This window comes from Alligator mississippiensis, chromosome 12 (genome assembly GCF_030867095.1).
Source record: "Alligator mississippiensis isolate rAllMis1 chromosome 12, rAllMis1, whole genome shotgun sequence".
In the NCBI taxonomy this organism is placed as follows: domain Eukaryota; kingdom Metazoa; phylum Chordata; order Crocodylia; family Alligatoridae; genus Alligator; species Alligator mississippiensis.
This window is the reverse complement of record NC_081835.1, coordinates 60,169,564-60,192,946: the sequence shown is the minus strand read 5'-3', so window position 1 is coordinate 60,192,946 and position 23,383 is coordinate 60,169,564. Positions and strand designations below refer to the sequence as shown.

The window sequence follows — 23,383 nt, the reverse complement described above, 5'->3', positions numbered from 1 at the left end:
TGTCCCTGAGGAAGTCGGCATTTCAACTGATCTTGGCTCTCGGGGAAACATGAATAACTATTTCCCCCCACCCCGTATTGTCATCCGCAGCTTCTGCTAACACGCAGCACTTTGGCAGCACGGTGCTCATGGTTAACCCCATTGTTACCTCGTTCTCTGCAACTGTTTCGACAGCTCAGGAAAGCGCCAGGCAAATATTTCACCAGTATCACAGCCAGTCTGGACAAAAGGCAATGGACGCTGCCGGGGAGAGGGTGTCTTTGCACTCCATCTGCGCCTGGGGAAGCTACTGAAATGGTTTGTAATGAGCTGAGAACTGAGAGAGCATCCTGCTTTCCTGGATAGGTGTTCAGTTTGGAGTCTAATCCCAGGGAAAAACTTAAGTAGGTTCCTCAATGTCTGGGATAGCTAGGAAAACATCAGAGGCTAAATTAGGAGCCGAGCCAAGGACCAGTGAGGTACAGAAAGCTGCTCTCGCTCTACTGCCAGGAGCAGAGCTTGTGAGTGACTGCATGTGCTGTTTGGAGACCAAAAGGCAAATCCTAAAATGCCTGGCTTGGGTCAGCCCAAAATGAACATGTTCTTTATTTCTCACTAAATGCTGCCCCTCCCCCCCCCCCAATCTTTCAAGCATTAAATATTTTATCTGGGGTATTGTTTTGCTATTTTTTCAAAAAAAGTAACAAAAATTTTTAGGCTGGGAACCTGGTTTTGATACAAAAGGAGGAAACTTTGGGGTTTGAAAATAGTGGTGTTTCTTTTTTGTTTTGTGTTGTTTTAATAAACTCTCTCTGTCTGAAACCTTCCCCCAGGTGGATCCAGCAGGGTTCAAGATGAGGTCCGTCCCTCTAAGTGATGCATCACAGGACTAGACATGGGGCTGATGAGATGGGAGCTGAACTCGGTCACTGCCTTGTCCTGGGGAAGTTTGGACCCTGCTCTGGATGTTGCCACTTCTGTACCGTGCAAACCGCACCCTCCGCTCTTGAAAAATTCAGGTCTTGACCCACGCCTTGTTGCTCTACATATGACAAGCTAATATCATACGAGCCAAGTCATGGCAGCCTCAAGATACAGGACACTACATAAGACAGCTTCTGTGCCCAGCTTTGTGGTACAAAGCATCGGACTGATCAAGAACATCCTCTAGATGCTTCCTGTCTTCCCTGCCTCCGTGAGCGCTACTCTCCACGAAGATCCTAGTGCCCCAGAGATGGCATCACGGTCTGGTGAGCTGTGCCAGAAGTGGCTGGGAGGGGAGGGAATGCTTCTTGCTACCCTTAGAAACTCACTGTCTGCTCTTGCTAACCCAGATCCCCATCTAAAAGATGCCAAGGTGAAGAGAGCACTTAGCCACTCCGGTGGGTACGGCAATTTATTTATAATAAGTTGACATTTGCCAGCTGTTGAAATACTGCTGACTTGTGGAACATTATTTACATTCAAAGCAACCTTTATGAAAAAAAAAAATCGTAGATATGGGACTAGGGAACAGAAGGGGAGGGCTGGGTGGCGAGGACACAGCAGGGATATGCAAACATAAATATTTGCAGAGTAATGTGTATAAATGCTCTCTGGCCTTTCTCCTGGAATGCAATAATGCCTGCAATTGAGTTCATTGGCCAAATTGAATTTGGGCTCCTGTAGAAGTCTCTTTATATTAAGTGCTTTAACATACATCACCGCCTCAGTCTATTGATGAAATTCTATTATCTGCTCAGGGCCAGACACAACGTGGTGCAAAACGGGGGTAAAAAACCATCATAAAATTAAGCCAGAAGCAGGTTATAGGACCTTGGGTATCTGTCTTCTCATATTGACAATGTGTCACTTGTGCGTGGACAAGGGAGGAGCTTTGTGGTGTGCGTCTCTCGCTGCTTCCTTCCCCTACTGCCAGGCTCCTAGGACTCAGCTTTGCTTTGCAGCCTTTTGGAATAATAGCTTTTAAGAGTCATGCGGAGAGATCAGCAACCAGCTGCTGTGAGCGAGTAACTTAATTTAGCTATCAGACAACGGGCAAGATTCCTCCCCAGCTACACCTAATTTCAGTGTAAGCCAGGTCAAAAAAAGAAATCCCCCCATATCCCTCGGATCCAGTGTTTAGGGGGGTGGGCTCAGCCAGTGGGATCCATGGGAGAAGCACGGGATTATCAGAGCAGACTGGCCAGCTGAGGGGCAATCCTGGAAACCAAGGAGGCTGTTACCTATTGGGATGTGGGTGACAAGTATGCTATGCTTCAGGAAGTCGGCATTTCAACTGATCTTGGCTCTCGGGGAAACACGAATAACTATTTTGGAACATGTAGGAAAGGTGGGTGACGTGTGCGCTATGCTCCCTGGGAACTGCAAGAGCATGGCAGCGCTTGAGGGCAAGCTAGTGGCACTCGGTAGCAGCATCTCATGCGAGGGAAGCCACCCCTATCAAGCTCCTTTGCCTGGCTGTCATGTATTTTCCTTGCGGTTCACTGATGCATATGCTGCCCTGCCCTCCACAGGACATGTCTGCTGCCAACCAAAAAAATTAAATAGCCTTACCCCCTGGAAGATGACCAAAAGCACATCTAGAGGGTCTCCTGCAAATTTCTAAACGGGCAGAAAATTGAGTGTAGCCAAGCAGTAGGAAAGAGGCCGAGACCACACACAACTCATTTCACACAGGTGCACCCAATTGCACAGTTCCAGCCAAGGTCCCCAACCCCCAAATTCTAGACGAAAATCACATGTGGCAAACCAGCTGTGCAGAGGGCGATACTGTGTCTCTGGAAACCCCTAGTATCCTTGAGTATCATGCTTGAAGACAGAAAGAAAATCCCCTTGCATGCAACCAGACAATTAGGCAGATGCATTGATGGGGATCCCTGGGCAGAAGGAGTTGGAAGCTTTGGGTACCGGCTGTGGCTGGAGACAGGATAATGGGCTTGAGTTCTGGCTTGCTGCAACAAACTCTTTGCTCTTATTTATGCAGAAAGAAATGCATTCCCAGCAGGGAATCCATGAGAGAAAGCGTGAACCTCGCAGCACCACAAAACCGTGGGGGAGAAAATTAGAAACCAAAGCAGCAGGAGAGGGCGGGGAGGAGGAGGAGGAGATTAAATAAAAAAATAAATTAAAAGCCCGCAGGAAAAAAATAAAAATAAAAACAGATCATGGAGAAGGGGAGAGGAAAACAAATAGGACTGAAAATCATCCCTTCTAATTAGTTAATCCTTGGCCTGACGAAGGGCCAGGAGCTGAGGCATTATTATTCCCTAAGCTTACTTCTCATGTGTGATTTGTAATATAAGTAATGTGCTTGCAGCTTACTTTCCATATTTTTCCCCGGGGGATTACTTAGGGCTGGAAAGACAGACAGACTGAGGGAGGAGGAGAAGGAGGCCGGGGAGGGGAGGAGGAAAGAGAAATCTTAATCATGAGCCTGCAATTGATTTGCTTCCCCCAGTCTGATTTCTCATAACTGGTTCCATGTGTCCTGGCCACGCCACATTAACTTCAATTACAGCTTATTAATACCTCTGTGAGAGCGTGTGCCCCAGCGCACAGTGCTCTGCCTGATGTTAGAAAGGGGACAAAATCGCTCCGAAGAGCTGCAGCGTGATGGAAGCACCCTCCCTGCCTGTTGATCCAGCTGCACCCAGGAAATGCCCCGAGGAGCCTTGTTCTTTGAATCGCAAGAGGCTCCTTTGACTGGTTGCTCGGCTGAGCGGAGAACGAAGCTCTGAGCGGAGCCCTATGCAGGGAAAGGGTCTTTCCACTTCCCTCCCTTGTGCCCCTAGCGCAGGCCAAGGGCTCTCTCGTATCTATTCCTGTCCTGAATTCAATGCCTCTCCAATTACTCAGCAGATCGATAGGAACAGGATGGAAGAAAAGGAGGAGAGGAAGAAAAAGGATACCAAGAAGGAGACAGAGAACAAAAATAAACCATCAGATGTAAGTTGAGAAACGGGCTCAGCTGAGCGGATGGGAAGTGAGGGAGCAGAGAGAGAAGTGGGTATGTGGCAGATGCACCATTAACACGCCACAACTAACACCGTGATTGGCACCGAGCAAAACTCCCCGTTTCCTCGGGCCTCCCATGGTTTGTGCCAGGTTCTCCCAGATGCAAGTTGTAGGCCTGAAAGCTACTTCAGCAAAGAGCTTAGCATGAGTAATGCCATTTTGTCTTGACACAACTAACTGAACACCACTAAAAGCAGGGCAAGCAGGTCACGGTTTAGAGTGACCTCTGTATAACTTGGGTCAGTGAAAAAGTTAAAAGAGGACGTGGAGGCAGCCCGAGACAGCAGGATTCAGATGGCAGTCTCAGTCTAACGGGAACGACCACTGTGGATATATATGTATGACAGATGGAAGAGAGCCACAAAAAAAAGTATATAAAAACCCAAGGAAAAAGACTTAAGTGGGGCTGGTGGGGGGGACAACATCCTTGTCAAGCCAGGCCTCTCTTGGACTGCCATTGGGTACCATGTAAACCAGTACAGCCTGTTTCACAGCAGGGTTGTTAGCAACTAAACCGGCACCCCGACCTGGGCTTGCCTGGGTGAGGAGGGTGTGTGGACACTACAAACAAGACCTGTCAACAGCGCAGATGAGCTCCCTGCGAGCCAACGGCTGTCCATACCTGGCGAGGAGATGGGTACCCCAAGGTCATTGCCCGAAGAATTGCCAGTGATGCAAAGCAACTCAACTAACCTAGAAGGGTTGTTACAGCTGCTAAGGTGCCCCAGCGGTCGCAGCAGCCTCTAATTTGACTTGACGTGTGGTGATGGATGCCTGGCCAGCTGAACTCACTACATCCATCCGAAGGCTCTTGTAAGAATAGCTGTATGGACTGTTAGGGCTTGCTTAAAGGTTAAGCGTTGCATTCAAAGCTTTGCGAAAATATTGACATTGCTTATGTGTTCGGTAAATTAGGATTTCAGGCTATTTAGTTAAGGGGTGGGGTGAATGGAAATGAAATGATCCGTCAGATTAGTCCTGTGTGAAATCCTAATTTGTCTTCAGTCCTTAGCACAACAACATGGCTCCCAGCAAAGTTTGGCCTACAGCATGTAGGTGATGGAATAAGGCAAACACGTCCCCTTACCTGCAGTTTCTCCTCCCCCCGTTTGCTCTGTTTCTCAACAGTAATGCTCTTCCTCTTGCTTTGTGAGCCTCCAGTCCTGATTTCCGCAAAACAGACCTCCTCGCTGCACACTTGTCCCTTTCCACCTGGAAGTACTCATATCCCGGGAGACTCCTGTGCACGCTCTCTCTCCCCCACACCTCTTAGCCCAGCATAGCAGTCTCAGGTGTGCATAGCTTCATCTCTCTTTCCTGCACTGTGTATATCAGTCTCTCATTGATTTCCACCTTACTTGCTCTCGATGACCCGTCCCTTGCTCCGCTGTACAGAGGATTCAATTTGGTTTTAAGTACCTGCACCTTAATTAGCTTCATTTACAGTCACAATTAGATTACTTGCCTGTGAAAAATTGCTGGCTGGAATTAAAGTAATCACAGGAGTAGACGGGGAGGGAAAGGAGATGTCGGCTCTCATGAAGTTTTTTTTTCCCCCTCTTTCTCTCTCTCCCACTCTCCTCCCCATGGCCCTGGCTCCCCTCCAACAGGCAGGAATTCTTCCCTCAACATTAGGCAGACAAGGTTCCTTGGGTGAATTTGATATCTTTTATTAGACCAACCCAAATGGTTGGAGAATAGTTATTAAGCAAGCTTTCGAGTTCAAAAACTCTTCGTCAGGCTAAGGAGGTTTCAGCAGTTGGTGTGTGCTCTTCCTGGATGGGATGAAAAGTAAAGAAGCCAGGGGCTGGGCTGGGCTGGGGAGTCAGATGCCAGGCAGATTATAATGTGTCAAAAATCCAATGTCTATGTTTAGTCCCTGATCTCTAGTATCCTGCAGGTTGATGAAATGGAGCTCATAGGCTCGTCTCTGGGACGTGTGGTGTAAGTTTCCCTTGAGGATCAGGACTGAGAGATTGGAGAGAGAGTGGCCCTCCCGTGAGAAACGTGCCCCCACCGGTAACTGGGTGTTTCTGTCTTTGATGGATGTCCGGTGTGTGTTCATGCTGGTGCGCAGTTGTTGTTTGGTCTCTCCTACATATCTTCCATCAGGGCATTTGGTGCATTGAATGAGATGCCTTACATTTCTGGAGGTGCAGCTGTAAGATCCTGGGATGCTGATGGCTCTGTTGTGGGGTGTAGTCATAGTGGGGGTGGTGGAGATGTGTTGGCAGGTTTGGCATTTCTTGTCCTGGCACGGTCTGGATCCTTTTGGTGTGTTCTGGGCTTGAGGAAGTTTGCTTCTGGTGTTGAGGTTGGCGAGGTTCGGTGCTTGTTTGAAGGCTAGGATGGGTGGTTCTGGGAAGATCTCTTTAAGAATAGGGTCTCTGCCTAGTATGGGTTGCAGTTGTTTGAGGATTTTCCGTACAGGTTCAAGGGAGGGGTGACATGTCATAACCAGTGGTGTGAGATTTGTGGGGGTTTTATTTCCTGTACTGCAGCAGTTCTTCACGTGGTATCCGGGTGGCTCTTTCAAACGTGCGATCTACCTCTCTGGAGGAGTGTCCTTGCTGGGTGAAAGCCTTTTTAAGGTCGGTGAGGTGGTGATCCCAGGTGTTCTCGTCAGTATAGATGCGGTGGTATCTGAGGGCTTGGCTGTATATCACAGCTTTTTTGGTGTGTTTCGGGTGATTGCTGGTTCTGTGCAGATACGTATGTTGGTCTGTGGGTTTCTTGTATAACGTGGTCTGTATTTTATCATTGTGGATACTGATCATTGTGTCTAAAAAGGAGATGCTGGTGCTGGAGTATTCTAGAGAAAGTCGGATGGAGGGATGGTGGTTGTTGAATTTCTGATGGAACTCAATCAGAGATTGCAGGTTTTCAGTCCAAATGATGAAGATGTCATCAATAGATCTTAAGTATAGCAAGGGTTTGATGGTGTAGTTCTTGAGGAAGTCTTCTTCCAGGTGGCTCATAAAAAGGTTGGCATACTGTGGGGCCATTTTAGTGCCCATAGCTGTTCCCATCATCTGGAGGAAGTGTTGATTATTAGAAGTGAAATTGTTGTGTGTGAGGATGAAGTGTATAAGATCAGTAATATCTTTGGGTCTGTATTCTGAGTTGTAATCTTGTTCCTGTAGATATGTAAGGCATACATATCTGCACAGAACCAGCAATCACCCTAAGCACACCAAAAAAGCTGTGATATACAGCCAAGCCCTCAGATACCACCGCATCTGTACTGAAGAGAACACCCGGGATCGCCACCTCACCGATCTTAAAAAGGCTTTCACCCAGCAAGGACACTCCTCCAGAGAGGTAGATCGCACGTTTGAAAGAGCCACCCGGATACCACGTGAAGAACTGCTGCAGTACAGAAAAAAAACAACCCAAAAATCGCACACCGCTGGTTATGACATGTCACCCCTCCCTTGAACCTGTACGGAAAATCCTCAAACAACTGCAACCCATACTAGACAGAGACCCTATTCTTGAAAAGGTCTTCCCAGAGCCACCCATCCTAGCCTTCAAACAAGCACCGAATCTTGCCAACCTCAACACCAGAAGCAAACTTCCTCAAGCCCAGAACACACCAAAAAGATCCAGACCGTGCCAGGACAAGAAATGCCAAACCTGCCAACACATCTCCACCACCCCCACTATGACTACACCCCACAACAGAGCCATCAGCATCCCAGGATCTTACAGCTGCACCTCCAGAAATGTAAGGCATCTCATTCAATGCACCAAATGCCCTGATGGAAGATATGTAGGAGAGACCAAACAACAACCGCGCACCAGAATGAACGCACACCGGAAATCCATCAAAGACAGAAACACCCAATTACCGGTGGGGGCACGTTTCTCACGGGAGGGCCACTCTCTCTCCAATCTCTCAGTCCTGATCCTCAAGGGAAACTTACACCACACGTCCCGGAGACGAGCCTATGAGCTCCATTTCATCAACCTCCTGGATACTAGAGATCAGGGACTAAACATAGACATTGGATTTTTGACACATTATAATCTGCCTGGCATCTGACTCCCCAGCCCAGCCCAGCCCAGCCCCTGGCTTCTTTACTTTTCACTCCATGCAGGAAGAGCACACACCAACTGCTGCAGCTTCCTTAGCCTGACGAAGGGTTTTTGAACCCGAAAGCTTGCTTAATAACTATTCTCCAACTATTTGAGTTGGTCTAATAAAAGATATCAAATTCACCCAAGGAACCTTGTCTGCCTATGTCCTTAGACCAACACGGCTACATCCTACACCCCTCAACATTAGGCCTTTGAGCAGCAATGTTGAGAGCTGTGGAAAAGCCAGATGGAGGGGGAACCTCTCTCATTTTCCACATGTATTGGCAGATAAAGGGTGTCTTCTGCATAATTAACTGAGCCATTTCTAAGTGGGGAACCAAGGGTTACTCAAAACTGGGTCTCTGTCTGAGTTTCTAAAGCTTGGGAATGGAGATAAGGTTGGCCCTGGTTTCAGCCTGGTATTTCTTCCCATCCAGAGAAACTCATCTTCGTCTATCACGGTGGGGTGGGGGAGGTTGAGGAGTTAGTGCATAAGCAGGGGAAGTGTTACCCGAAGCCAAAGGTAGGCACTGGCAATGCAGAGAAGCCACTGTCCCATAGTGGCCAAGGGCAGCTGTCCTCACGGGGCACGCAGCCAATTCAGAAGGGAGGTCTTCAGAAATTAAGAAAAAAAAAATCAAGCCCAAAAGACATTTAATTCCATCCCCACTGGAAAGAGCATAGCTGTTTCCAGTGGTCATTTGCAGTCCAAGCCCATCCTCCCCTCTGCTGAAGGCCCTAGAGATGCATTATACAACCCACTGCGGCTTTTACTTGCTTGAGGAAAGAACAAATAAATAAATCAAAAGTTAATCTCATTAAGTTTGGGGTCAGAGCTGGCTTTAGTTTCTGAGGTGCCTCACTCAAAAGCCAGGGCTTGAATGGTAAATACAGAGTAAGTGGAACGCCGTGCCCACAGGAGCAAAAAGGCTCGTGTGCTGGGTTTGTTTTTTTTTTTAAGGTCTTCCTTGTTGTGAAGCTCTCGCTGAGTCTCTGATTAAGGAGAGAAAAAGTATCATAGTGAAGAACCCGAACAGCACAGAAAGGAAGGAGAAACACCCAAGTGAACCAGCTAGTGCAGCACCCGAGGGATGGGAAAAGCCTCTCGATAGCTATAGTGATTCCAAAGAACATGAATGCACCCGAGCGCGTTTTATGTTCTGTACCTCTTACTTTTTGCTAACAAGCACGGTGTGCAGGGATGGGAATTGGGCCGGCCCTGCCTTGATGTAAGCCCTGCTCAAAGCCTCCTCCAAAACCACTGCATCCTGAGTAAAGAAGCACCGTGGCGTTCATCAACACCCATCCTTCTCGCTGCTGAAGCGAGCAGAGCAATGAAACCTCTCCGGGCACCTGCTGAAGGTTGTTTCTTATCCTAATGTCAGCAGCGAATGGAAGAGATGTCGCATCAGACCACAGGTCCAACTATCCCATTCATCTGTCTCTTGCCATGGCAGGGAGTGGGTGCTAAGGGGGCAAGGATGTCCGCAGGGTGGATCCAAAATGATCCATCTCCCGTCAGCCTCCAGAATACCAGCTGCAAAGAGGTACAAGAGTGTTGGAGGAAGACAGGCCTGACTGCATGACTTGCCCCAGGCCTGAACATTTCTGGGGGTGGCGCTGCTGCCTTGGCTTCTGCCCCGTAAAATGGGGCTGCTGATCCTGACCTGCCTCAGAGAGGAGTTTCCGAGGCTTAAACAAGTAATGTGTGGAAACTAGATCAAGAAGTCAGCAGGAGAGTCTCACCTGGGCTGAAAATGCCAGAGGGCAGGGAGCACCGCTTGCCCCCACAGCGCTCCACATATCATGCTCTTGGGCTGCCCACACAGTGGATAACAAATGCACCCATTTTTTTAAGCCCAAGAGGGGGCACCTGGTGACTGATCCTGATTTCGCATCCTCCAAAGCGCACACCCCGCAGTCCTGTCATGGCCCGTGAGCCTAACCAGGCCTAATGAACGGATGCCTCCCTTACAATCCCTTCTGCCAACAGAATCAGTCAGAGTGGGCTTGCTGTACCCACGGATGAGTTACTGTGGCTTTGCCACGGCTGTCAGCAACATCAACCACGTGCCTTGGCAGCCACCAAGCCAAGCTTTGAGCAAGCCCTGCAGGAGAGAGGCGACCCTGGCTGCAAAAGCAAAGGGCCGTACGCGCAGGAGATGGACCAGGGAGCAAAGGCCTTCATGCCCTCGGGTCTCCCATCACATTCCTTGGCTGGAATGAGGACGGGGGGTTTGATTTTCCTGCAGAGGGACGACTTTATCCCGGGGGTTTCTGAGCATACTTCTATGGGGACAGTTTCTTTCCCTTTTGTGGAACGAGCAGATCATACAGGCTGTGCCGTATTGCAAGGAAAAAGGGATTTCCATCACCTGCCGCTTCGTGGAAGTTTGCTGCTTCCAGTCTTGGTTATAATCAGGGGAAAATGAGCCTGTGGCTTCCCCGGCCCTTCCCAGTTCCTCTCTGTGAGTGTGAATGTTCCCAGTGACCTAACATACTGCCTCTGAAAGGGGAAGACTTTTGTGGGGGTCCCCGTCAAAACAATGGGTGGCCCATGACTGAAGGAGGGCAGGTCTGTCCTTGGGAGCTGAGCCGCTTCCCTCCCGGCACCTCCACTCAAACTTTTACTCAGAACAGAGGGGCCTTTCAGCTTCTTGTCATCATTTCCTTGGAGCACATTCAGACAAAGCCCGTCCTGGTGGCACCTGCAAAACATTGCTGCTTGTACGTCTTAGAAGCCAACAGCTTGGAAGTGATACAAGCTGCTCATCTGTCACCGTGGTGATAGTTGAGATTCTCATTCCTTGGGTGGGATTTTTTTCCCCCTCCCTTCTTGCCTGCGAGTCTCACACAAGCCGAAATCCAAAAGCTGGGTGGGAAATTAGCCATCTCGGCACTTTTCCACCTTACTTTGCTTTGTTGGTTGATGTCATAACACAACATATGGCACTGCGCAGAGAAATGAAAGAATAAAGCCAAGAAGCAACAAAAAGCTTCCCCCAAAACTGCTAGTGGACTGAGCTGCACGACAGAACCAGGACTGAGGCAAAGGACAAGGGGGTGCCTGGGGCTTGGTCATTCGGATGGTCTGCTCTGGGCCCTGTGTTCAAATCCTGACCGATCTCACAAATCAAGAAGGTTTGATGGTCTGAGCTTCATCGGCTACCCATCTCCATCCAGCACCTCTCATGCGTGACTCCCTTCCTTAGGCTGTAAGACTTTTGGGGCAGAGACTCTGCCATTCTAGATGTATCTAAACACCTGCCCCCGGGGAGGCTGCGAGCTGGAAGAGCAGAGTGGGTGCTGCATGTCAGGAAGGAGATGAGCTCGCAGGGCTGGGAAGGAGCTCAGGCCTATAATAGCAGGAGGTAACGATGTAACCCTCACCTTCACAACTAACACAGTTCTCTGCATGGGGTAGCAGGGCAGGTCCTCGAGGGCTGCTCTTCCTAGCGTCCTCCCTGTACGGTGCATTTTTCACATGGAACTCCCTTGTTTGAGCCATGACCTGAGGAGGGTGACCTTCAACACATCAAAATAGGTGTTTGGCCTTTTCGGGAAGGTACTAGCTGCCAGACGGCACTCTAAACAGAGGTAGGGTCAGACACTGATGATGACGAGTCGAGCAGCTGTGCTAGCAGGAGAGTATGGAGCATATAAGAGGCTCAGTGACTTGGACAAGGATGAAGGACAAGTCAGTGGCAGAGATGGAAGTACGGGGAGCAGAATTTTGCACAACCAATTCCCCTTCTGGCTGCCTCGCTCTAGGCACTAGCCAGCCTTAATATCCGCAAGGAAGCACAATGCTCAGTCTCCAGTGCAAAGGTGCTTCCTTCAGGAGGGCTCCTGTTGGGCAACAAGCTACTCATCATACAAGTACACTTGTTCTTTTGACTTTGTTCTGATTTAGGGACCAAATCAGAGGGCGAATGGGAGAGATGTCGAGTTGATAATCTGTTAAATCAATAAATACTTAGCTCAGCTTTCCAACAACAACACTATACCCCCGTTCCCAGCCCTCCAAGAAGCAAGATAGAAAGCAAACAAGCAGCGGGTACCTGCCAATGACTTCAATGTTGGAGACAGCATAGAAGTACTTGTACAAATTCTCCCTCTGAACATACGTCCCCCCGAGAGCCGGTCTCAGCAGCCTCATCCTCAGGTCGGTCACAGTGAAGAAGTCCTTCAAGCCCTTGGCACTCTCCAGCCTGGTGTACAGGTTGTCCATGTTCTTCAGGTCTGGGCCAGCAAAGATGGCAAAGCGATCCCTCACCTCAAACCGCACGTTCTTCTCCTTTTTGGAGCCCACCCAGCGGGAGTACTCCTCCGTGCAGAGCACCCTGTTGGCACTGGTAGTAGAAAGGTCCCTGACCCTCCGTGCTGGCATGCCAAAGGCTTCCATGCAGTCATCTGCATAGTACTGGTAGGGGTGCCAAGTCCTCCCGTTGTCCAGGGACTTCTCCAGCATCATGATGGTGGGTCGGCCATACTCAAAGGTTATCACAATGTCATCTGTCAGCTCGATGCTCTTGTTCCAGGAGAGCGTGATGTTAGCCAGCAGGGGCTCCGGGTAGCGGCTCCATGTCACGCTCTGCCAGTACGTGGCCAGCCCTTCATCCTCTGTGTCAAACATAAGTTTTGGTGGGTGGGCCAGGTCTGGGTTGGAAGCGTCACACTCATCGCTGCACAAGTATGGGTTCTCCTGAAAGAAGAACAATCAATGACAAGAGAAGAAAGCAACAAACAGGAGTCTTAGACATTTTGCAGACTTAATATCAGAGGTGGAGCTGGAGTTTCCAAATGTGTCCTCACTGCATATGCTTGAGACACTCACACCTTCTACTGCTAATATCCTGACAGGGTGACTGAGGATGCTCCGGCTAAAGGCTGTAGATGTGAACCCAGGTGTTGTGGGCTGAATGGGGCCAGGCGCTTGATGCGAGAGCAGGGAGCCTGCCTCTGGTGTACTCTGTGGGCATGTCTACACTTTCTTTTATGTGCTTTATGTAATGTGCATTAAATCTAGTTACTTCCCTTGTGAGATAGTAGAAAAATGCACATTAGCTTGTTTTAATGTGCATTAAAATAGGGTCATGCGCATTAAAGTGCACATGTAGATGCACCCAGTGACACCTTTTGGTGCCCCAGCTGGCTTAGGGACAAGGCAGAAGGGACAAGATTGAGACCACAGCGTGGGTGGGAGAGTAGGGAGGGACAAAGAGACCAGCGAGACTGGGACAGAAGAAAGGATAACAATCTGTGACAAACCGGCAGGGCAAAAACACTAGGGTGGGGAATTAGAAGTCAGGAGGCTGGAAATGTTTGAGCAAAGGAGCCACTGGGGAAAATAGCAGCAGCAGCCTATGAGGTGCCTAGGGAAGGAACGTGAAGACTAGATTAGACGTTCGTAGAAGGAGGAGACTGGGACTGGCTGGCCTGGACTCAGAGCAAGTGTGGGCGACAATAGGGATGACATCTCTCAAGGGTGGATTGGGGGAAGGGCTGTGACAGGATGGGCAAAGAGACTGAGACTCCCCCAGTGTGGGGGGAGACTGGGGCAAGGGCCTGGGAAGTGGGTTGGAGAGGAGACTCATCCTGGATGAGGAGCCTAGGGAGCGAAGAGACAGACTTGATGAGAAGTGGAGAGGTGAAACTGGGTATGGCTGGCCAAGGGGAGGCTATGATTAGCTGGCAAGGAGGATGGGACAAGGAGTCCGGGGTGGAGAAGAGAGGAGGCAGGGACAGGTTGAAAGAGATGGAGCAGAAAGGAAAAGCGTGCTCAGTAAGTGTATTCCCTGCAAAGCCAGGAATGGAAACCCAGATTCCTGAGGGTCATTACTCTTCTGCTGTCAGCAAATGTGGGAAACCCACTATTGGCCGTGTACATGTCCCAACCCCTTCTGGTTCTGGTCAGCAGAGAAGACAATATTCACTGTTCCTATCTGTCACAGAAAACGAGGGTGGGAAGGGCCCTCAGGAGGTCACCTCTAGACCAACCCCCTGCTCAAAGCAGGACCAGCCCAACTACATCATCCCAGCCAAGGCTTTGTCTAGCTGGGTTTTTAAAACATTCAAGGATGGAGCTTCCACCCCCTCTCTATGTAACCCATTCCAGTGCTTCACCACCCTCCTAGCGAGAAAGATTTCCCTAATATCCAGGAAAGAAACTCCCAAACAAAGCCATTCGGCCCCTCAGCCTCAAGTAGCAAAGGTCTGGCAGAGGGGGCTGAAGGGTCCAATCCTACTGCTCAGCCAGCTACTGCTTGGCTGATGAAGCTACGGAATGGGATTTCACTTGTCTTTATTCTTTTGGTTTGCTCATTGAAAAACATGGGAAGTTGCATATGTGTACACACTTACCCACATGCATACCCCCCACATGCACACATGCATGTGTACATGTGCACACATGCACACACGCACAGAACTCCATAAAAAGAACATGATTAAAGTTGCTAAGTGAAGCTTTTGCCAATTAGGAAATGCCAGAGTTAAGGCTGCCCCTGAAACCTTGGTTTGCCTCTATTATGTATATGTATAAAGTCTTTAATTACACAGTCACATTCAGGACTCAGGATGGACCTGCCCTGAGGCTCACTCAGGCTTGCACAGTAGAAAGGGCTGAATCTTTGGATGCTATAATGAGTTGAGGAATCTATGAGCATTTTAGGAATTTTATTTGAGATTGCAAACCCTGTAAATGCTAACAATAAATTATCTCCACCACTGGTATGTAATCACACAGGCCAGCTTCTTCTCACCTTCATCAGGAGCAATGAAATCACCTGTCAGAAAGACATGGTCAGCTGTTGGGCTTGATTTGGAGGTCACCTGACAGAGCAGGTGGGAAGGTTATAAAAGAGCAGGAATGGCTCTGTTTGGGGGTTTCTTTCTTGGTGTTTCACCAGCTTAGGGGAAGAGAGGCACAGCTGGAGCCAAATGAGGGGCGAGAGCTGCTAAGTTATGGGTGACAGAGAGGGAGAGGCCTCTCATGTGGATAGAGTTAAGCAAGGAAGGGGGCTTTTAGGCTTAAAGGAGACTGAGGGGCTGCAATATGCCTAAGGAGAGGTGCAGTTGGGCTGCAGGTGCTACCTTGCAGGCTGAGATGGCAAACACAGCAGCTGTACTCTGGGAGCAAGTCTGGTGATCTATGCCAAGGGCAGTGTGCAGGTTCTCTCTCCAAACTCCGAAGCTGAAGTGCACCAGGCTGGGACACAATACTGGGACAAATACAGCAGTCTGGTGAGTGCCCAAATGTGTGTTGCAAAAATCGGACAGTGTGAGCTGGTGAGGCAGAGGATTAGGAGTGGCTTCTGGTTGTTGAAGTGGCTGTCTTTTGTCTTGTAGAACTGCATTGCATCCCTACTTGTGTGGTCAAGTTTCTTTTCTTCCTGCTGGGCAAGTCATTTGCACCAAACTTCCCACAGGGGAAGAGGCTGCTGTTTCCTCATTTCTGATTTTCTAGATGCCCAACTTGATAACCTAGGAGGTATGATTGCAAAAGCACTGGGTACTCTTAGCTGCAGAGGGAGTTGATGGGAGCCGGGGTTTGAGCACGCGAAGTGCTTCATGAAGCTAAGCACTGTGAAATATCTGGTCTTGTTAGTCTCAAACTGGGCACCCAAATCTTTTGACTTGTATCTCAGTGTCTCTACTCCCCATTTGTAAAATGGACATAGTGCAGCCTCTTCCACTCGCCCAGGAGCGCTGGGAATATAACATAATGTATGCAAAGCACTTGGATAGTCTAGCGCTGACTACCGTAGAAAAGCCCTGGAGGAAACAAATAAATCGGTCTTCAGAGCAGCATTTGAACGGTGTACTGTAAGTAAGGCATGGGACCACACGCTGAACAAAGAGGCTGAAACAAAATATTGAGCAGCTGATCATTAAATGAGCACCATCTATCCTTGGCACTGTATGAGGCAGGGGTTGATTGAAGGGGAAAAAAAGTGCTCAGAGAGCTGAAGTCTGTAGTGTAATGGATGTGTGCAAGCCAACTATATTAAGGTGGTGTGGGCAACCTTAACTCTGGAATTTCTCTTTCATATGCTTCACTTAGTAACCTTTGTAATGGGGGGAGGGCATGCACACGCATGTAAGAAAGGCAGAGGAAAGGTAATCACTGGGGACTGTGAGATTAGTGAGCCCATCCTCCAAGAGAAGATATTGGATATTAAACTAATACTTCAGCTGATCTCTAAACAAAAGGGGATGGATATCATGATCACCCTTAACAACCCATGCAGCCATGCAAACCAAATAGAGGGGATCAGTGCTATACATCAGACTCTCGGGGGAGGTCAGATGTGAAGACCACCGCACGAATATCTGTGAAGCTGTCCAAAGCTTTAGGATGGTGTTCCTCAAGGAGCAAGATAATCTGCTTTTGTCAGGGGCCAATATATCTGGTAGACTGGGTCAGTGATCTGCTCCTGCATGGTAAAGCTTATGTCCTACTGTGATGTATAAGCTATGACAGGATCCAGAATTCTTTAGAAGGTCTCTGATATACTAGTGTATAATTTAAGAGATGCTACATATTGGGGAATCATTCACGCTATTGAAGCAAAGCCACCTGTTGGGTGCAATAAAATAGTTCTAACAATGCCGAGCACTGCACCGCCGAAAAGCTGCAGATGGAAATGGAAGGGGAAAAAATGCCCGTTTGAATCAAAACCTGTTTCCATGCCCTTCTTGTGTGGACACAACATCCTTAGTGTAAAATGTTTTAGCTGGTGTCTCTTATTTCATTTGAGCAATTGCTACAAGCAATACTGACACATTTGCTGGTATAAACTGCATCTACACCAGAAGGGCTTGCTGAGATAGTTTAACCAGTTTAGCTCTACTTTCCCTACTGTGGACAAAGACTTTTAATGGATCACTTTCTTCTGGGTTTTTGTTGGAGTCTTTCTTAATAACTAGTGATGACCCAGCTGAGTGGGTTAGAGCCCACAGAAGATAATGAGGCATCATGCTGGTAAGGGTGCAGTATGCAAATAAACCCCCCCCAGGGAAATCCTAGCAAAACAGATAAGATCTTGTGGGCAGGAGCATAACATGGGTTATTTTGTTTTCTTTTTTCCCCCCCCTCCTTCCAGAACCAACTCAAGGAAGGGACAGTGCTCTGTTCCCTTAGTAAAGTCAACTAGGGTGTTGACCTCTACTGGTTCAGATCCACAGGCTGGAGTGTATAGGAGAGGAGGCAGCGAGCTGCTGGGAAGAGATGGTCTCCACCTCTCTCCCCTAGGGAGGAGGCTCTTCTTAGCCAGACTGGCTGACCTGCTCCACCGGGCTTTAAACTAAGCCCGTTGGGGGACGGGGGGACGACCGCCACTGCTGGCCTGCTGAGCAATCCTTGCAAAGCCAGCGGATCACGGCACTCAAGGGAGCCCACCCCAGCCCCAGCCCTGGTAAAATCTGTGGGCAAGGAAGGAGCCCCCCAGGGGACACTTGCCTGCCTGTACACTAATGCCAGGAGCTTGGGGAATAAGCAGGAGGAGCTCATCCTCCTGCTCAGTGCAAACAATTACGATGTCATGGGGATCACGGAGACCTGGTGGGACTCCACCCATGACTGGACCACGGGGATAGATGGCTATACCCTGTACAGGAGGGATCGTGTAGAGAAAAGGGGCGGAGGTGTAGCTCTCTATGTTAAGGAAAGCTACGCGTCCCTGCAAGCCGATATTGGTGACCAGGGTGGACGGCTGGAGACCCTCTGGGTTAAAATCCGTGGGGAACACGGCACAGGGGACGCAATGGTGGGAGTCTATTACAGACCTCCCACCCAAAGTCCTGAGCTAGACCAGGAGTTTGCCCAGGAACTGGCTGAGGCCTCATGCTCCAGGACCATGGTTGTCATGGGTGACTTCAATTACCCGGACATCTCGTGGGAGGATCGCTCAGCAAAATCTGAGCGGTCGCAGAGCTTCCTCTCGTGCGTGGATGACCTCTACCTCACTCAAGAAGTCTATGGGCCAACGAGAGGCAAAGCGCTGCTCGACCTGGTGCTGGCTACTGGGGAGGACCTAGTCGGCGACCTAGTGATCGATGGGAAGCTGGGTGACAGCGACCACGAGCTGATCACCTTCACCATCCGCCGAAAAGCTGGCAAGTCAGTCAGCAACACGCAAGTCCTTGACTTCAGGAAAGCCGACTTTGACAAGCTCAGGAGGCTTGTCAGTGAGGCCCTAAGGGACTGTGACCGCAGGGAGAGGGGAGTTCAAGAAGAGTGGTTGCTCCTCAAGGGAGCGATCCTCAATGCACAAACTAAGTCTATTCCATCTCGGAGGAAAGGCAGCAAGAGGGCACAGCAGCCCCCCTGGCTCTCCAGGGACCTAGCAGACCTCCTGAGGCTAAAAAGAAAGGCCTACAAAGGATGGAGGATGGGAGTCACCTCCAAGGAGGATTATTCTGCACTGGTCCAGTCCTGTAGGGAGCAGACCAGGAAAGCCAAGGCTGCAACTGAACTCCAGCTAGCTTTGAGCATCAAGGACAATAAAAAGTCCTTTTTCAGATATGTGGGGAGCCGGAGGAAAAGCAGGGGCAACATTGGACCCCTGCTGAACCAGATGGGGCAACTGACAACTGACGCCCAGGAAAAAGCCAACCTATTAAATAGGTACTTTGCGTCGGTCTTTCATCAGTCCCATGGGACGCTCGTGCCCGCTACAGGGCCGGGAAGTCCGGGTGAGGGTGATCCCCTGCCCTCCATTAATGCTGACTTTGTGAAGGAACATCTTGAGAAGCTGGATACCTTCAAGTCAGCCGGCCCTGACAATCTTCATCCCAGGGTACTCAAGGAGCTGGCGAGCATCATGGCCCAGCCTCTAGCGTGGATCTTTGAAAACTCTTGGCGCTCTGGTGTAGTGCCCGAAGACTGGAAGAAGGCCAATGTGGTGCCTATCTTCAAGAAAGGGAGGAAAGTGGATCCGGCTAACTATAGGCCCATCAGCCTGACTTCTATCCCGGGGAAGATCTTAGAAAAGTTTATTAAGGAGGCCATCCTTAATGGACTGGCCGACGCCAACATCTTAAGGGATAGCCAGCACGGGTTTGTTGTGGGTAGGTCTTGCTTGACCAATCTCATTTCCTTCTATGACCAGGTGACCTATCACCTGGACAAGGGAGATGAGATTGATGTCATATATCTTGACTTCAAAAAAGCCTTCAATCTGGTGTCCCATGATCGTCTCTTGGAGAAACTGGCCAATTGTCGCCTTGGGTCCCCCACGATCCACTGGCTGGAAAACGGGCTCCGGGGTCGGACCCAGAGGGTAGTAATTGATGGAAGTCACTCATCGTGGTGTCCTGTGACCAGTGGGGTCCCCCAGGGCTCTGTCCTTGAACCCATACTGTTCAACATCTTCATTAATGATGTGGACACTGGAGTCAGAAGCGGACTGGCCAAGTTCACCGATGACACCAAACTTTGAGGCAAAGCATCCACACCAGAAGACAGGCGGATGATCCAGGCTGACCTGGACAGGCTCAGCAAGTGGGCGGATGAGAATCTGATGGTGTTCAATGCCGATAAATGCAAGGTTCTCCACCTTGGGGGAAAAAAAACCTGCAGCATCCTTATAGGCTCGGCAGTGCTATGTTGGTTAGCACTATGGAAGAAAGAGACTTGGGGGTCATCATTGACCACAAGATGAACATGAGCCTGCAATGCGATGCTGTGGCTAGTAAAGCGACCAAAACGCTGGCTTGCATCCATAGATGCTTCTCAAGCAAATCCTGGGACATCATTCTCCCCCTGTACTCGGCCTTAGTGAGGCCGCAGCTGGAGTACTGCGTCCAGTTTTGGGCTCCACAATTCAAAAAGGATGTGGAGAAGCTTGAGAGAGTCCAGAGAAGAGCCACACGCATGATCAGAGGTCAGGGAAGCAGACCCTACGACGACAGGCTGAGAGCCCTGGGGCTCTTTAGCCTGGAAAAGCGCAGGCTCAGGGGTGATCTGATGGCCACCTACAAGTTTATCAGGGGTGACCACCAGTATCTGGGGGAACGTTTGTTCACCAGAGCGCCCCAAGGGATGACAAGGCTGAATGGTCACAAACTACTACAAGATTGTTTCAGGCTGGACATAAGGAAGAATTTCTTTACTGTCTGAGCCCCCAAGGTCTGGAACAGCCTGCCACCGGAGGTTGTTCAAGCGCCTTCATTGAACACCTTCAAGATGAAACTGGATGCTTATCTTGCTGGGATCCTATGACCCCAGCTGACGTCCTGCCCTTTGGGCGGGGGGCTGGACTCGATGATCTTCCGAGGTCCCTTCCAGCCCTAATGTCTATGAAAGGAAGTGGGAACCCAAGTTGTGCTTACTTCTCTTACACAGGGGGTATAGCAGGTAGGCAGTGCCTTTTCATTCCTCTGCCTCTGAACCCAAGGTCTGCATAGCCTATGCAAGGGCATAAAGGATGCGTTTGCTCCACCCTGAATGGAGGTACTGGCCATAGAGGACTTATCAGAGCACCCGATGTGAAATTAATAGGACAAGAAAGTGAATACTTAATTTAAAAAATGTGAGAGTGCTAAAAGGCAGAAGTTGGGTCTGATCCCAGCTAATCGAGCAAGTTGGTTTCTAAGCTGCTGTTTGCATTCAGGCTTATTGAGATGTACTCTTGTCCAGAAATGCTCAGTCAACTTCCAAATGGTTGGATTGTCTGGACTCTGTGTAGGGCGGGGGAGAAGGCAGAAACAGATGGCCGTTCTTTGGCTGCTTTGCTAGTCCTGGGAAAATCTGTTAAGTAGCACTGAAACAATTCCAGGTAGTACTTCTGAATCTCGCTCTTACCCATGCCATGTGTCCTTAAAAAAAAATATTCTGTCTGCTTTCAATATACAAGGCTGCATCAGTTAGCAGGTGGAGACTTAGATTGTTCAATCAGCTTGGAAAAATAAGGCATTCACTTTAATTTGCATGGTAGCATTTGTTACAGACTTGATTGTCCTTTTGGCAATTAGATGTATAAATGTTCCTGTTCTTTAGCATGCTGTGTTGTAGCCATTTTTTTTTCTGTTGTTAACTAACATGATGTCAAACCTACATTAACATGTGAAAACACAGCTTGAAGTGTCAGAGATTAGGTTGCTAACTGTGATAGCTTGAGTGTAGTTTCCAATAGCAAATTTTAGCAGTGCAGGAGTGCCTCCTAACTGGCAGATCCGCTGAGGACCTGGGGCCGATTGTGTTCAATATCTTTATCAATGACCTGGAAGATGGCACAGAGCGCACCCTCAGCAAGTTTGCAGATGACACCAAGTTGGAGGGAGCAGTGGATATGCTGGAGGGTAAGGTTAGGATTCAGAGAGACCTAGACAAGTTGGAGGACTGGATCAAAAGAAATCTCATGAGGTTCAAGGAGAAGTACAAAGTCCTGCACTTAGGATGGAACAATCCCATGCACCAGTACAAGCTGGGGGCCGACTGGCTGGGCAGCAGCTCTGCAGAAAAGGACCTGGGGGTTACCCTGCACAATAAGCTGAATGTGAGCCAGCAGTGTGCCCTTGTTGCCAAGAAGGCTAATGGCATCCTGGGCTGCATTGGTAGGTGTCAGGGTGACATGGAGGGAGTGCACATCCACCCCCTGAGCATGGTGGTGCACCCCCTGCAAAAAGGCGCCGCTGACAGTGTCCGTGGCGCCTGTGGGTGGTCACCACTCGCCACCCTGTCACCAACACCACCAGCGGCGTCTGCAGGCGGTCAGCAATTCCCGCTGGCCACCGCCGATGCTGCCGGCAGTGCCTGCAAGTGGTTGCTGCCCCCTGGTCGGCGCTTGCCACCCCTCCTCCCCACCTGCCGCGGCCGTACTCCCGCCTGCCACAGCTGCATTCCCCCAGCAAACAGGGGCACGTGCTGTTCATGGTAGGTATGCTGCCAGTAAGTTGAGGGAAGTGATTCTTCCCCTCTATTCAGCACTGGTGAGGTCACATCTGGAGTCCGGGGTCTAGTTTTAGGTCCCCCACTACAGAAAAGATGTGGGTAAATTGGAGAGAGTCTAGCAGAGGGCAACAAAAATGGTTCAGGGGCTGGGGGACATGATTTGTAAGAAGAGACTGAGGGAACTGGGCTTACTTAGTCTGGAAAAAAGGAGGCTGAGGGGAAATTTAAGAGCAGCCTTCAACTTGCCTGAAGGGGGGTGCAAAGAGGACGGAGCTGGACTGTTCTCGGAGGTGGCAGATGACAGGACAAGGAGCAATGCTTTCAAGTTGCAGCAAGGGAAGCTTAGGTTGGGTATTAGGAAAAACTTTCTCACTAGGAGGGCAGTAAAACACTGGAACACGTTACGCAGAGAGATTGTCAAATCTCCATCCTTGGAGGTTTTTAAGACCTGGCTAGACAAAGTCCTTACTGGGATGATCTAGTTGGGGATGGTCCTGCTTTGAGCAGGGGGTTGGACTAGATGACCTAAGGTCACTTCCAACCCTAACTTTCTATGATTCTATGAAATGCCTAGAAAGAGGCCAAGGCAAGAGTTCAGGTCAAACTAGACCTTCCCCACGCCTGGGTAACATTAGATGGGAAGTTTTGGTTCAAACCATTAGAGACAAGGCTGGCTGCAGCGTTCAGCTCCATATCGACACTATTTAGAACCTGAATGCTTGGTTCCAGGGTCTTGGGTTGCAGCAATATCTGAACATGCCCTTTGGGGTTCTCACTGTCACGTCTGATCCCCTTTTGCCAGAGGGTGAGCATCTCTAAAGAGGTGCGTAGCACCCCTTGCCCCCATTGAAGGAAACGGGGCTGCTGGTGCTTGCTACCTTGCCATATTGGGTCCTTAGACCTTATTCATTGAGAAGGAATCCGATCCAAGCTGATGTTCCAAAGAGAGATGACCTTGTGAATCGCAGACTTGAAACTGCTTAGGAATTGAAATATTATGAGGAGGAAGGGCCTGAAAGTCAAAAAATCAGCTATAGGTCAATTCTCTTATTGCTAAGAGAAAGACAGAGATGCAAGGTACAAGTTGGGTTGGGGGAGGGAGAGAGAAGATTTCCAAAAGGTGGATAAAAATGGCAGGGGGGGAAAGTCCTACTAAGCTATAAAAGCTAGCTGGTACTAGGGTCTGCTTCAGTGGAAATCTTGTCTTTGACTTTAATGTGGACAGAATGTAGCCTATAAATGTAGCCTATAATGAATGTGGTTAGGAGGTGGGTTTTTCTGGGTATTTTTTCCCTGGCAGACAAAACCATTTTTTCAGTCTTATAGCACAAAATATATATTTTTGTAGGTGAAATTACTTCATTAATCATTAAGCTGTCGAATAGTTAAAATAAACCAGACATCTGTTGT

The 23,383-nt window shown here is 49.3% G+C and overlaps 1 protein-coding gene and 1 long non-coding RNA gene across 5 annotated transcripts in view; one reads left to right on the top strand and one right to left on the bottom strand.

Annotated features, from left to right (window-relative positions):
- NTNG2 (netrin G2) overlaps nucleotides 1–23,383 on the bottom strand; it is a 76,381-nt gene that overhangs the window by 30,388 nt on the left and 22,610 nt on the right. For all 4 annotated transcript variants that reach the window (XM_059715628.1, XM_059715627.1, XM_006259990.4 and 1 more), the window contains one exon: nucleotides 12,138–12,781. In XM_059715628.1, the coding sequence (XP_059571611.1) occupies nucleotides 12,138–12,781 (644 nt within the window). The remainder of the gene's footprint in view (nucleotides 1–12,137; nucleotides 12,782–23,383) is intronic.
- Nucleotides 14,380–23,383, top strand: part of LOC132244479 (uncharacterized) — a 45,492-nt gene continuing 36,488 nt past the window's right edge. The window contains exon 1 of the long non-coding RNA XR_009455929.1: nucleotides 14,380–15,321. This is a non-coding gene — a long non-coding RNA (uncharacterized LOC132244479). The remainder of the gene's footprint in view (nucleotides 15,322–23,383) is intronic.